Below are 14466 nucleotides of genomic sequence, written 5' to 3' on the forward strand. Positions count from 1 at the left end.
CATGTTAACTTTTATTCTAAAGAGAAAGTTTAAGAAATTTTGCTTCTTAAGAATATGAAAAGAATCATTTACCAGCTTATAAGTAGGCATATGATTTTTGAGAATTTCTATTTCCAAGAGGACAAAGAATTAACAAAGTTCCTTTGTAAAGATCTACCATTTGGTTCTTAGAATCTGACGATACATATCACACCCAGATGAAATGCCCAACTAAGAGGTTGCATGTCTTAAAGATCCCCCCTTGCTGCCATTTGAGAAACCCAGTCAAGATTAGTTTGGTTATGGCAGAAAAATGGTAGCAAAATTTAAAATGGTTGAAGTATGTACTTAGATCTGTAGTTTATACGGAGAATTACATCGTGGATCTCATAATTTTTTAAATGAAACCTAAAAGGTTTATACCTAAGGCATTTTTGACACACATTTAATAAAAATGTCAAACAGTTCTTTGCAATGCAAAGTAATGATTTTTCATAAAGATTTGCATTCTTATAATATGGTTAAATAAATATAACCCAGGTTTTCACTTTGGGGCTAAGATCAAGCATGACAAGGAAATGTCTTAGAAAATAAAGTCCTTAACAACTAACGTAGATATTTTTAAATGGAATGCTCTTCTCATTAACTATAGCTGGTCTCAGTATAAATATAACTGGGACTCTCTATAGCAGAGGTCAGCAGACTTTGTCCTAAAAGGCCAGATAGTAAATATTTTAGGTTTTGCTGACCAAAGAGGCAAAATGGAGGCTATTATGTAGGCACTTATATAACCATTTAAAATGTAACCGTGTACAAATGTAAAAATTGTTCTTCACCGATGGGCCATTATAAAAATAGGCAGCTGGCCAGATTTGGCCCAAGAGTCATAGTTTGCTGATCCCTGCTTAACAGCAAATCAGTCTTACAGAGAGAAACCAAGCTACAGTCTAAGGTAAAATGCCTCTACTCACAGATAACCAGAGTTTAAAACAATAAAATCTATAAATCACCACGTATTTGGTCCCCTTCAACTTTGTCTACAGCAGGAACACAAAACATTAGATGGAAACTAAATTGAGGAGAGAAAGAAACATACTTTCTAATATGGTATTAAAAAAACAATAAATAAAAGATGTATGTGTATCCCTTGGTGGTTTTATATATTGGATTTTGAAACATAAACAAGTGCCCTTGGGATGAAAGGAAAGTGGTCAGGTTTTTCATTTCGATGGTCTTAATATAAACTGTTTTCACAGTGCCAAATCCATCTTACAGTGAACGGTATGATGTCCTGGTGGATTGCTCCTCTTGCCAAACCCAAGAGGTTTTTTGCTCTTTAAAAAAAGGCAAGCATCTAAGTAAGCTTCCTGAAGAAGTCCTCACATGATCTTGAATTGTTTTTATAGACTCAATTAAGATGTTCTAAAGATTTTTTTCTGTAAAGATTAAAATATTAACCCTGTATCATCTATTAATCACTTGTTAAAAGTATTTCTTGTTTGCATAGAAATTTGGTTTCCATTTACCTATTCTGGGCTCTGTGGAGCACGACCTTCATTTTTAAAGCCAAAATTCTTTGCGTACTGTAAATTTGCCACCATCTATTTAGTCATCATTATAATCACTGTTTCAGCATTTCTAATGATTCAGGTTTATTCTCAATTAAAATTGCAGAGAAAAAAAGTAATCATAGAGAAAGAACTGAACTCCTAGGGAGTTAAAAGCTCTGCTGTTCTTTACTTTCCTGTTACACAGTCTTACAGTTAGGACAAGTGAGTCAGCTCAGGGCTTAATTATTTAGTTCCCAAAGAGCAGCTCAGCCCCGGGGAGCTAATGTAGGTGGTCCAGTGAATGGTATTGATAATATGAGTCTGCATTTCCCTACATTCTGTAACAGGGTTAGGCTCTAATCTGTTTAAAACATAAAAGGGATTAAGTGTACCATCTTCTCTCTAATCTGTCTTCAGTGAGTGTTTCTGTTTCCTTAATTTCCCCATACACATTTATTTGAATGACATATTGTCACATAATACCCTAACATAACAAAGGGAAACAAAAGTTTTTTAAATTTAGATGATTGACGGTAAAAGTGGTGACCTTAATGCTTTAAATATTTGGTTCTTTGAAGTCTTTGTGAGTGACTTTAGTTGTTGTGTTCCCTTCACTAGATTTAATATCAGAGGAACAACAATAGGTGATAGAATAATGAGGTAATTCAGTATGTTCCTTCATTATTTTATTTTTGCCAGGTCCTCTCTTTCCACAGCTAACCACCTTTCCTATTAACAGTTAATACTTCTTTGAATTTACTGAACTCTAAGTGCTAAGCATTATAAAGCGGGTTGCTTTTCACAAACTATATTTAGCTGCATGCACTGCATGGGAATAGAATGAAAAGAGATTTCCTGTGTGCAGACGTAATTGATGTTCACTTCACATGTGTCATATGATAAAGTAACTAGAATCTGAAATGCTGTACTTTACATATTAGTTAATTGCTTTGAATATTTTGTTGAAGAATGCAACTTCTGTTTTTTAAAACTTTATTGGGGATAACAGCAGCTTTTTTGTATTGGTCAAGTATACTTTTCCTTGAGATCAGTAACAAAAAATGGACTTGTGTCTAATTCTGTGCATAGGTTTAAGATTCTGATTTTTGTTTTAAAGAAAGCAGTTTTCTCCTAAGTAGCTTAGTAATTTAAGAATATCACACATTAAATGATACATAACTATATAACTTTCAAACACTTCTGTCATTTGAAGACTAACAATGGAGTACATTTTAAAATGTAACTTTAAAGTGAATCTCAGTTTCATTAATTGACCCAAAACCTGGTTTACTGACAAAATCAGTCTTGTACCGAATTCTAGTGGCACGTGTCATTTGTTTTCTAAAACAAAGTGGGATATAAAACATAATATAGAGCAACAATCAGAAGTGTAAGATTGGTGGAGTTACTGATGGGGAATACAGAAATGATGAAATAAGCCAGAAAATATTGTAGATGTATAGAAATTCCTGGTTAAGGCCCATTCTCATGAGGATTCCCATATAAAAGTCTCAAAATTGTTTTTGCTTTTGTGTTGGTATTTTTAGACGTTTTAACATTCAGGTGTATTTGAAGTAACTCTCTGCAAAGTAGTTTATTGCTAGTTATCGCTTAGTAGTTAAATGATAGTAAAATGTAATTTGTTTCAAGGCTTTTTAATTTTCTGATCTATACCTTGTATCCCAAGCACCCAAAGCCAATTTCTGCTTGTACAGTGAAGATTGCAACTTGAAAGTACCATGTTGCTCTAAATGAGTGACAGAAAAGCCAAAACATGGAAGTGACAGCACTCTGTGTTATGTCTGTTGCCAAGAATTGCTCATACTCTCTGCATCAGCCATATTTGGAGTGTCGTTATGCCTCTGTATCTTTACTTGCTCTGTGCCCTCTCACTGAAATGACCTCCAGTTACCATCACCATCACTGTCATTTTGGACACTTCATCTTTCAACATTCATCTTAAGCTGCTTTGTGGTTTTTTTTGTTTTTTTTTTTTTGATTTCCTGACCTATACATTGCATAATCCCAAGTAGGACTGCACATTTCGTCTGTGTGCCCTTATATACATCTGTTATACTACTTAAAACACTTAGTTGCATATGTGTATGTATGTAAGCACCTTTATGGCCAGCATAATACATCAATGTATACATAAATAAAAGTTGGCAAAGAAGACACCTTTTTATCAAAAACTCTAGTGAACTAAATTTTTGTTCATACTTCTTTAGATGATCTGGCTCATTCTTTTCTTCCTCTGCTTCCTAAAATTTGAAATAAGTGAAAAACTATGAATTAAAACAGTTTTAGGAGTCTGACAACCTTCCCACACATTTGATAACTTGCTAGAAGGACTCACAGAACTTAAGAGTCACTTGTAATCATGGCTATAGTTTATTACAAGGGAAGAAGACACGTCAGACAGAGTCCGAAAGAATCTAGGCATAAGTTTCCAACATTCTCCCTTCCAGCACAATGTGCTCCTTCTTTCAGCAGTCAAATGCAGTAACACTTATGTAGTGTTTCTGCCTTGAGAGCCTGCTTTAAGACTCAAAATCCAGCATTTTTATTGGAGGCGGGTCATATAGACACCCTCTGCACCCAACCACAACTTCCTGAATTCTAGACCCTGAAGGAAAGTAGGTGTTCACTGTAAATTGTATTATTTGTACAGACTGTCTAGACAAACAGGTATATCAGGGTTCAGCATTCCAGGCAGGCAGAACAATGTAGGAAACATTCCAAAAGTCAAGTTCACAGACACCAGCCAAGGGCCAGCCTTGGAACGGACCCTTCTAAAGATAGCAGCATCAGGCCTGCTACCCTTTACCTTTATTTACTAATACATTTGAGGCAAAGAATCCTGCCCTCCCCGCCACCACCACACACCCACAAAAGGAGTAGAAACAGCAAGATACTCTCTAGCAACCGATCCACCTCTCATTTCAGATACTTGTAAAGATACATGTTGAAATGACTGAAATTCCAACCCAGAGACCTTTCTTGTTAATAGATGATGTAGTAACATTACCATGGCTTTTACTACAAACAAGTGCTTTAAAGCACTTCTTAAAATATTATTTAAAAAAAAAACAGATAATATATATTTTCTAAATTCTTATTCATAGATTCATTTGGATAACAAACTTCTTTAAGTTAATAATTTAAAGGTAAATTTGAGCTTAACTCTGAATAATCACAAATTCTAAATTTGGAGATCAAATCAATAAGGTTTGCTTTTCTGAAAACCACTAATTGAATGTAAGAAAAATATATACATAGTTTTATAAATTTAAAATTTATGATTTTTGGACTTGGTATTCTGGTATTCAGAGCTAAAATGAGCATGGTCAGTGAGGTATAAATAAATAGAATTTAACTTATTCTTTGATTTTAATATCTCTTGCCTGGGGAATGTTTCTTTGACACCTGTCCATAGCAACATTGGTACCTGTACCATAGTTTTACAGCTATTCTGAAAATAGAGACATAGAAATGTAATAATTATTGCAGAAACTCTCCTGTTGCAGGGGGTAGGGGAGGAGATGGGGGTTGAGAATAGCATCCTTATAGTTCTAAAAACATTATTTTGATCTTTGAATGAAAAAAATAAATCCCTAGTTTTGTAAAATAAATGCAAACTCAACTTATTTTAAGATGGAAGAATTTAATTATGAAATCGGGAAGATGGAGATGACTGTTGGCCCAAGGTTTTCTGATCCTCTACAGTGACATCACAAAATTTGGGAAGTATACTGCATTGTCTGTACCTCTTTTTGAAATTCATAAACCACATTTGTATAATAAAGCCTCAGAGAAAACTTACAGCAAGGAAGTATTTTTAGCTCTGTTTATTTATTTTTTTTTCCACATTTATTTAAACACAAACCTATTTTGCGAAACACCTATGAAAATCCCACCATTTGGAAAATATTCTTCCAGGTCACTCCAATTTACATTCTAAATTGTGTGTATGGGGTTCTTTAGGTACCTAGACCAGGAGACGCTTGGACTTCCTTTTAGCATTTCACTCCTACATAGTAAAGAATTTCATTCTACAGGTTAATTCAAAATTCACCTGCTGTAATTCTAGCATAGTAATTCTTTATGTCCTATCCTTAGCATAGTATCCTTTTATATTAACCTCCTTTGGCTACTGAATTACCCTTTAAGTCATTTAATTCCAAGTTCAATAAATCAGTTCTCTCTTAATCTTTGATTAAGCCATTTTTTCTAAAATTTCTTTTTTCTCCTATTTTAATAATACCAATAGTATCAATTAATATGTACCACTCTAGCTATATGCAGTGGTGTTTTATAAAAGGATTTTTTTTTACCATGTTGAAAACAATAGGCAAAGTAATTCACTTTATATTTTTAGTGCTGTTTAAGAATTTCTCCTTATATTTTAGCCTAGTGTACTAAATATGCCAATTTTGTGGGGTTTTTTTTAAGTTAAGGGTTATAGACCTTCTGGTAGCCATAACTCTCTAATTTAAGCTTGGAGTCATCTTAAGAAATTTTGCTGACCATTTTATAAATAGAGTTTTTTAGAACATGCAGTATTTAAAATACAGACTCTCAGGGAAGAGGAAGGGATCAGAAATATCAAGTCAGGAATCTGTGAACCATGAGAAGTCAGCATTACCTGATGGAGTTTCCTGTAGATCATCATGAGGAGTCAAGAGGTAGTTCATCAGCACTAAGCAGTCACGAGGGACTTTGTCAGTGATGGAAGGAGAAGAGTAGCTGGGTTAAGGTTATTACAGCAAAGAAGAGTGATGTGACGGGCAGTTAACAGAAGGACTTAATAGGAAGTGAGGCAGCTGGATGAGAAATGTTGAGTGCAGTGAGAATTCAGGAGAGCTTCTACTGCATGAGGTACAAAAATGGCCAAAGGGGAGCCCACTAGCATTTTGTTAGTGCCTTCATCAAAAGGACAGCGGCCTTAATGGCTCAAAGGCAAAGAAGGTATCCCCATGCCACAGAGTCCAGTTGCTGGCTCTAATACCCTCTGGTGATGTCTTCAGGGGAGCAGAGCATCACAAGGACATTCCCTTTCTTTTCATACACAAAAAGGAAAAGGGGGACTAAGGTCATGGGGACGCACAAGGGCAGGTGGCTTCATCAAACTCTCCTTTAAGGCCTTAAAGGCTATGTTGTCCAGTTTTCCCCATAAAATTGGGTCACGGTTGCTATTGTTAAGGAAACATGTGTAAGTTTGGCCATAAGAGAGAAATTTGGAGTCCAGTTTCAGCAATAATCAACCAGCCCAAGAAAACTTTACAGTTGGTGCTTATACCTAGATCTAGACACTCTTTACTGCATGTGTCTGACCTTTGTTATTTTCCTTCTCTCTAAAGAACTTCTATTAACATTTCTTGCAACACAAGTCTCCTGACAACAAATACCCTCAATTTTCGTTAGAGAGTCTATTCCTCATTCACTTTAGAAGGCTAATTTCATAGGGTATAAAATTATAGGTTGGTGATTTTTCTTCTCTCAACATTTTAATTATTTCATTCTGTTCTCTTTTTGCTTCTTGGTTTCTGAGGAGAAGTTGGATGTGGTTCTTATCTTTATTCCTTTAAAGATAAGATTTTTTTCCCTCTGGCTTCTTTCAGGATTTTTTCTTTATCTTTGATTTTTGTATTTCGAAAATGGTATGTCAAGGTGGAGCTCTTTTTTTGGCATTTATCCTGCATGGTGTTCTCTGAGCCTCCTGGATCTGTGGTTTGGTGTCTGACATTAATTGACATTAATTTGAGGAAATTCTTAGTCATTATTTTTTCAAATATTTCTTTTGTTCCTTTCTTTCTTCTCTCTTTGGTACTCCCATTATGCCTATTTTGTGGTAAGCCTACAGTCCTTGGATGTTCTGTTCTTTTCAGTCTTTGCTTCTTTGCTTTTTGGTTTTAAAGGATTCTGTTGATATATCCTTTAGCTCAAAGATTGTTTTCTCAGCCGTGTCTAGTCTACCAATAAGCCCGTCAAAGGCATTCTTCATTTCTGTTACAGTATTTTTCATCTCTCTCATTTTTGTTTCTTTCTTAGGGTTTTCATCTCTCTGTTTACGTCACCCATCTGTTCTTACATGCTATCTACTTTATCCATTAGAGCCCTTAGCATATTAATCATAGTTGTTTTAAATTCCTGGTCTGATAATTTCAACATCCCTGCTATATCTGGTTCTAAAAGCATCAACAACAAGCGTTCTGTCTCTTCAGATTGTTTTTGCCTTTTGGTATGCCTTATAATTTCTTTTTTCTTAGCTGAATATGATGTACTAGGTGAAAGGAACTGCTGTAAACAGACCTTTAGTAACGTGGTGAGGTGTGGTGGGGAGGGGAAGCATTCTGTGGTCCTATGATTAGGTCTCGGTCTTTTAGTGAACCTGTGTCTCTAGACTGTGAATTTTACAAGTGTTTGTCAGGGTTTTTCCTCTCCCCTTAGGTGGAACAGGATAGTTAAAGTGGACTGGAGTTGAGCATTTCACTTCCCAGGTTAGTTAGGCTCTGAATACCCCAGCAAGTTAGGCTCTGGTTTCCCGTGAGGGCAGACCTTGTTAAGAACAGAGTACTCTGACATATTTCAAAATTGTTCCCTTTCCCCGCTGGAAACCTGAGGGGATTTTTCTTCAGTATTTACTGTGGCATCTGGTTTGGCTCCTAGAAGTAAATCTCAAAATACTGTAGGGGACCCCCTACGACTGGGTGCCCCTGGAGTTTTTAACTTTCAGAGTTACCTGCAGCGAGCCTCCAGCTGTTTGTCAGTCACAGTTCAGCTACCCCAAGACTCTGGTAAGCATGACTCCCTGTTGCCTATTTGTCTCTCTAATCTTGGGGACAGTGGTTTGCCCTGTGTCCTCTCCTCTCTTAGGGATCCAAGAAGAGTTGTTTTTTCAGTCCGTTCAGTAGTTCCAAGTGGGAACTTCCAAGCTCCTTGCATGTGGAACCAGATTAACGCTCTTTATATTCATTCCTGAGATAAACCTAACTTGTTCGTGATATATTATCTTTTGGATATGTTGTTGGATTTATTTTGTTTATATTTTGTGAAGGACTTTTGCATCTATATTCTGAATGAATTTCCTTTCCTTTGGTCTCATGACCCTTTTTTTTTTTTTTTTTTTTTTTTTGGTAAAAAGATACATTAGCCTCAGAGAATGAACAGAAAAATGTTTCCTCTTTTTCTTTTCTCTGGCAGAGTTTGAATGATCCTTTCTCTGAAAAGTAAACTACTTAATAAAACCATCTGGAGCTGGTATTTTCTTTGGGCTATGGTTTTTCAGTATTATTTCAGTTCTTTAACACCTATAGGACTATTTGAACTATCTCTTCTTTAGTCAGTTTTAAGTGATTTTTTTCAACTTGTCAGTTCATATAAATTTTCAAGTTTATTATAACATTTTTGTTGTCTTTTAAATTCCTGCTGTCTTTAGTCATAGCCACCTTTTTATTCATAGCATTATTTTGAACCCCCTTAATTTTTTTCTCCATAATCATGGCAGAATTCTATATTCTTTTATGTTATTCTTTTTGAAGAAACAACTTTTGTCTTTGTTGATTCTCTCACATTGTTAACCTCTTTGTTTTATATTTCTGCTCTTTTCTCATTTCATTATTTCCTTCTGTTTTATTTGAGATTCTCTTGTGGTTCTCTTTCTAACTTCTTTAGTTGTATACATTCAGTCTTTTTTCATTACTATCTAAATTGTGGTCAGAGAACATGGTTGGTTTAGAGTGACACTTTGAAATTTGTAGAAACTGGCTTTGTAGTCTTGTACATGATAAATTTATAAGCATATCATGTGTGCTTGAAAAGTTTATTACCCTAATTTTTAATGTAGCGTTTTATATGTGACTGTTAGATCAAGACTGTTAATTGTGTTGTTCACAGTCTGTATTTTTTGTTTATTTGCCAGCTTGACTTACAAAATAATGAGAGAGCTATATTGAAACTATTACTTTAATGGTGTATTTGTCTAATTCTCGTAGTTATGTCATTTTCCTTTTTAATGCATTTTGAGGCTTTTTATTGGATGCATGTATGTTAAATTGTTATATCTTGCTGGTAAACTGAACTTACTACATATGTAGTAATCTTTTCTACCTTTAATGTTATTTTTTATCTTAGTCTATCTTGTCTGATACTACTGTACCTATGCCACCTTTCATTTGATTAGTGTTTGCGCATTATACTTTTATTCGAAAACTTTCCTTGTCCTCATACTTTAGATGTGTCTTAGACAATTTCTTTTTTCTTCATTGGTGAACTTAGTCTATTTAAATTTATTATTATCATGGTTATTTTTGGATTGGTTTCCAACTTTTTACTTCTAATTATCCAGTTTTACCTATCCTCTAAACTTTCCTGTCATTTTTAGGATTAAATTGTTTATCTTTTAAAAAATTTTTTTGCTTTTTTCTTTATTTCTTCTTCGCATTGGGTTGGAATGTATACTGTTTTCTACTATCATTTTATTGTTTACTTCTGAAATTTTTCATGTTTATTTAACTTTATAATGTCTTCTATGATTTTTAAATTGTATGCCAAGTTAGTATAAGCTATAATAAAAGAATTAATAACTAATATTCTCAAAAACAACTTTGCAAATAGTAGGCTTTTAATAAATGTTTGTTGATTGGTGTTCTTCATATGTATGTGTCATTTTAATTTGATTAAATTTGCAAAGTAATAAGCTACAAATTTATTATTTTCAATGTTCTATATTCTTTTGGTATTTCTTATGATATATCCTCTAGGAAAGTTCTTTCTATGTATTCATTCTAAGTTTACTCATTTCTTTAGAACTGTTCACTGAGTTGGACATTACCTGTTTATAAGTATGGCATCTACTGTCATTTTTATCATCTGTGTACTTGAAGCTTTTCCTCTGCGTTAGATAATTTTTTTTACAGACAGTTAGTGGTAGGTGCTCTGATCTTTGCTGTAAGCTGTACAATACTCACTGCATAACTTGAGATCTAGGTTTGAAAATTATTCTTTATTAAGATGGTTGAACCAAACATTAAGCAGTAAATTAGACCATATTCTAAGGCAAACTTTTAAGTGAAATGAACCCTTATGATTTGTTGCCATCCTCACTAATTCTTAATTATTATCACCTTATTACTCAGCTTGAATTTTGCCTGCACATCTTGTTTTAAATGATTTGAGCTTCCGTCCAGTTCTTAATTTGTCATATAGTTTCTTTTCCCCTTTATAGGTCCTAAGGCCTTCCACAAGGTTACTTCTGTTTCCTCTACTACCTGATACTCTACTTTTTTAGCAAGAGTTTTTTTGTTATTGGCTTCTTGTTAACCACATGTTTAACTGATTGAGTGTTCTTTTCTCTTTTCTTCCAGTTTAGAAAATAAAGCTCCAACCATATTAATTATGTTTCTTTTGAGAGCACTAGGACTATCAACCATTATCACTTCTCAATCAGAAAAAGATAGTAAGAGTAAACTAACATGTCAGCTTTCTGTCTGGAGGTTTCTAACAAAATCTAACTTAAAATTTTATATGTAGACCCTCTTTTTAAGGTATACATAGCACAGGATAAAGTTTTAAAACTTTTTAAATAAGCTTATAGAATTTATAACATACCATTTTATGAAAAAGAAAATACCTTTTTTAGTGTGGCCATTTTGATAATGTTGATTCTTCCAATCGAAGAGCACAAGATATCTTCCCATTTCTTTGTATCATCTTCAGTTTCCTTCATCAATGTTTTATAGTTTTCAGAGAAAAAAGTATATTTTTATTATAAAAGTAAGACTACATAATTGTTACATAATTTAAAAAAATGTTATTAACAATTTGGTGTCTGGTTTTCTAGAGTCTTTCTATACATATATATTATTTTCCCCTGTGAATTATTTTTTAACATATGTTTTAGATTCAGTAGTATGATGCTGACATTTTCCATGTTCTTGCTTGTGGATTTCTTAACCTTTTTAATGGTAGTTTAAGTATTCCAATGTATGGATGTACCATAATTTATTTAACCTACCCATTTTTTATGTAAGCATTTCAGTTCTTCCCAGTGTTTCTCAAAGTACTGCAGTGAATGTGTGTGTGTGTATGTGTGTGTATATACACACATATGTATATATTTGCATATTTGTTTTTCTATAGCATATAGTTTTTAAAGGTAAAATTGCATCAAAGCAAATACATATTTAAAGTTTTAGTAGATATTTAATTTCTCCTCAAAAATATACTGTACTGGAACACTAATACATTGCTAATAGGACTATAAATTGCTGTAATCACTTTGCAAAATTATTTGGGAGTATCTGTGAAAGTTGACCATACACACAGACTGTGGTCCAGCAATTCCACATCTGAATTTATACCCAACAGAATTATGAACATACGTTTGCCAAAGCACTAGTTCAGTGATCAAAATCTGTAAACAACCCAATGTCCACCAATAGTTGAATGGATAAATAAATTACAATGTATTTGTACAAAGTAGTACTCTGTAGCGAGAGGATGATGGTACTACAGCTAAGTTAAACAACATGGCTGGGTCTTACAAACACTAGTTGAACTAAAGAAGCTAAACAAAATATTTACCACATGATTCCAATTAATTAATGTTTACAAACAGGCAAAATTAATCCATGTTAGAAGTCAGAATGGTGGTTTCCTATAAGGGGAGTGTAATGATGGAAAGGCAGCACTGAGAGACTTCTGGAATTCTTTTCATGCTCTGCTTCTCAATACTGGTGCTAGTTACGTGGGCCTGTTTTGTTTGTGAAAATGCCTTAAGTTACACATTTATGATTTAATACTTTCCTGGATAGGTGTTCTGCTTTAATGAGAAGTTTACAACAAGAGAGTGCACTTTTTTATATGTAAAACCACTTTCCAACTCCTACCAGTAGTGCCCGTTTTCCTGTACTCTGGCCACTCTGATAGACATACAAATTTTTTTTAATCTAAAAGACATACCAAGAGATCTGTTTATTTTTATTTTATTAGTGAGGCCGAGCATCTTTCTGTATATTTATTAACTGTTTCTTCTGTAATTTCCCTGTTCATGTCTTTTACCTGTTTTTCTATTATAGTGTTGATTTTTCATACTGACTTTTACATATTATATATATATTAGATTTTTTGGTCTATTATATATCAAAATACGATATTTTAAATAACAAGTTCAACCTAAAAACTTAAGTGGTAAGGAAAGTTTCTTCTAATAATTAAATCAGTCTTAAAAAGAGTCTGTTGTTCATCAGTCTCCAGCTTTGTGACCAACTTAGTTCTTAGCTTAGTAAGATCTGCCTCATTAGCTCCAAATCTGTACTGTAATACGGAGTTCATACAGAATAGGTTCTATTTGAAGAGCCTTGCTTTTATTCATTTATATTCTTTTTCTTGACTAGTCTGTTCTTTGTTGAAAGCATCTTTAAACAAAATCTCAGAACTTAAGTTTATCCACTGCAATTATAGTTATCCTCAGTTTCTTTTGGTTTCTCTTTATGCCTTTACATTTCCTAATACAGAGAGGAGAATAATAATTGAACAGGATTTGTTTTATTTGTAGTAAACTGCATATTAATTGTGTCTGTATTATGTTGTTATAAAACAGCCCTTTAAAAACCAGTGTGCCGCATGCTGTTTCCTTTACTCTCTCAACCAGTACCAGATTTCTCAGTGATCTCTCAACTAAAACATTTTGTTTTAGTAACTCAACTAGTCTGATGTAGTCTCACTGTTGTGTCTGCCTCTTTTGATGCTTTTGGTTGGGGATGCCTTATTGAGATAATGTTTAGTATATATATTTTCTAGACTTTACTGTATTTTAACGTTGCTCATGTTCATTCTGTAGTGGCCTGTGAATGTTTACTTATTTTTGTTTTTTCTTTTAATATGTAATTCATAGACGCTCTGCTGTTGCCCGCATTCAGGAGTTCTTCAGGCGGAGAAAAGAAAGGAAAGAAATGGAAGAATTGGATACTTTGAACATTAGAAGGCCACTAGTAAAGATGGTTTATAAGGGCCATCGCAACTCCAGGACAATGGTACCAGATGCTCATGGCATTTTGGGGAAGAATTGCTATTTCATAATACGGATTTTTTTTCCCATAATGATTATTTTCATACCTGCTAGTGTGAATCTAATACAACATTACTGCACCTTCACCATGATTTCTTACCCAAACATAGTTCTTTTAGTCCTATAATATATTGTGAAAGACCATTTTTTTTTTTTACAAGAAATCTCTACTCTGAGGAAATACTGTAGAATTTTAAAACTTTTAGCTTGTGCAAGTAACCCTTGCTTCTTTTTTGCTCTCACATTTGTCTACTTTCCTAGTAATTTTTTTTAGCTCATATTAGTACCCTTTTTTGGTTTGGGAGGGAAGGATTTTGATAAATGAAATCCAGGTTCATTGCAGAATATATAGTCAGATTACTTTGTTTATAATTCTTTTTTTAAGATTGACAAGTAAAGATTGATTTTAGTCACTTTGTCTCTCTGCACTTTAATTTCCTCATCTATGAAATAAGAATAGACCAGATGATCTCTAATGTCCAATTTTTATAATCCAGAAGTCTACACACCCAAGGCAATAGTAATTATTTACTAAGACGATCTTGTGAGATGATTAATATAACTGTTACTCTGAATCATTCATATCTAGAAAATGCTGTTCTTATATATTTACTGAAGTATCAGTTTTAATCTGTTTTCTTTAGAGTTGAGATTTTAAAAAGTACCTGCAGGGTGGGGAAATAATTAGCTCTCTCTCTCTGGATACCATTGGCAGTAACAATTTTAATCATTCTGGAAAGAATACTCATTAATAGAAGTAATCAACTTATATTTCTTGTACTTTGCTGATTAAAATTTTGGATGAAAATAATTAGTGGTAGGAATAAAAAAAAATAGAAGATAACTAAGTATAATAGTAGTTCCAAG

The 14466-nt window shown here is 33.6% G+C and overlaps 1 protein-coding gene across 8 annotated transcripts in view; it reads left to right on the plus strand.

Annotated features, from left to right (window-relative positions):
• The window catches only part of DCAF6 (DDB1 and CUL4 associated factor 6), a 119221-nt gene that overhangs the window by 95337 nt on the left and 9418 nt on the right, over positions 1-14466 (plus strand). For 5 of the 8 annotated variants that reach the window (XM_064477959.1, XM_031435829.2, XM_031435828.2 and 2 more), the window contains 2 exons: positions 2148-2189; positions 13426-13564. In XM_064477959.1, the coding sequence (XP_064334029.1) occupies positions 2148-2189; positions 13426-13564 (181 nt within the window). The remainder of the gene's footprint in view (positions 1-2147; positions 2190-13425; positions 13565-14466) is intronic. The other 3 variants (XM_031435830.2, XM_031435832.2, XM_031435834.2) reach the window with 1 other exon arrangement.

This window comes from Camelus dromedarius, chromosome 23, assembly GCF_036321535.1.
Source record: "Camelus dromedarius isolate mCamDro1 chromosome 23, mCamDro1.pat, whole genome shotgun sequence".
NCBI classification, from domain to species: domain Eukaryota; kingdom Metazoa; phylum Chordata; class Mammalia; order Artiodactyla; family Camelidae; genus Camelus; species Camelus dromedarius.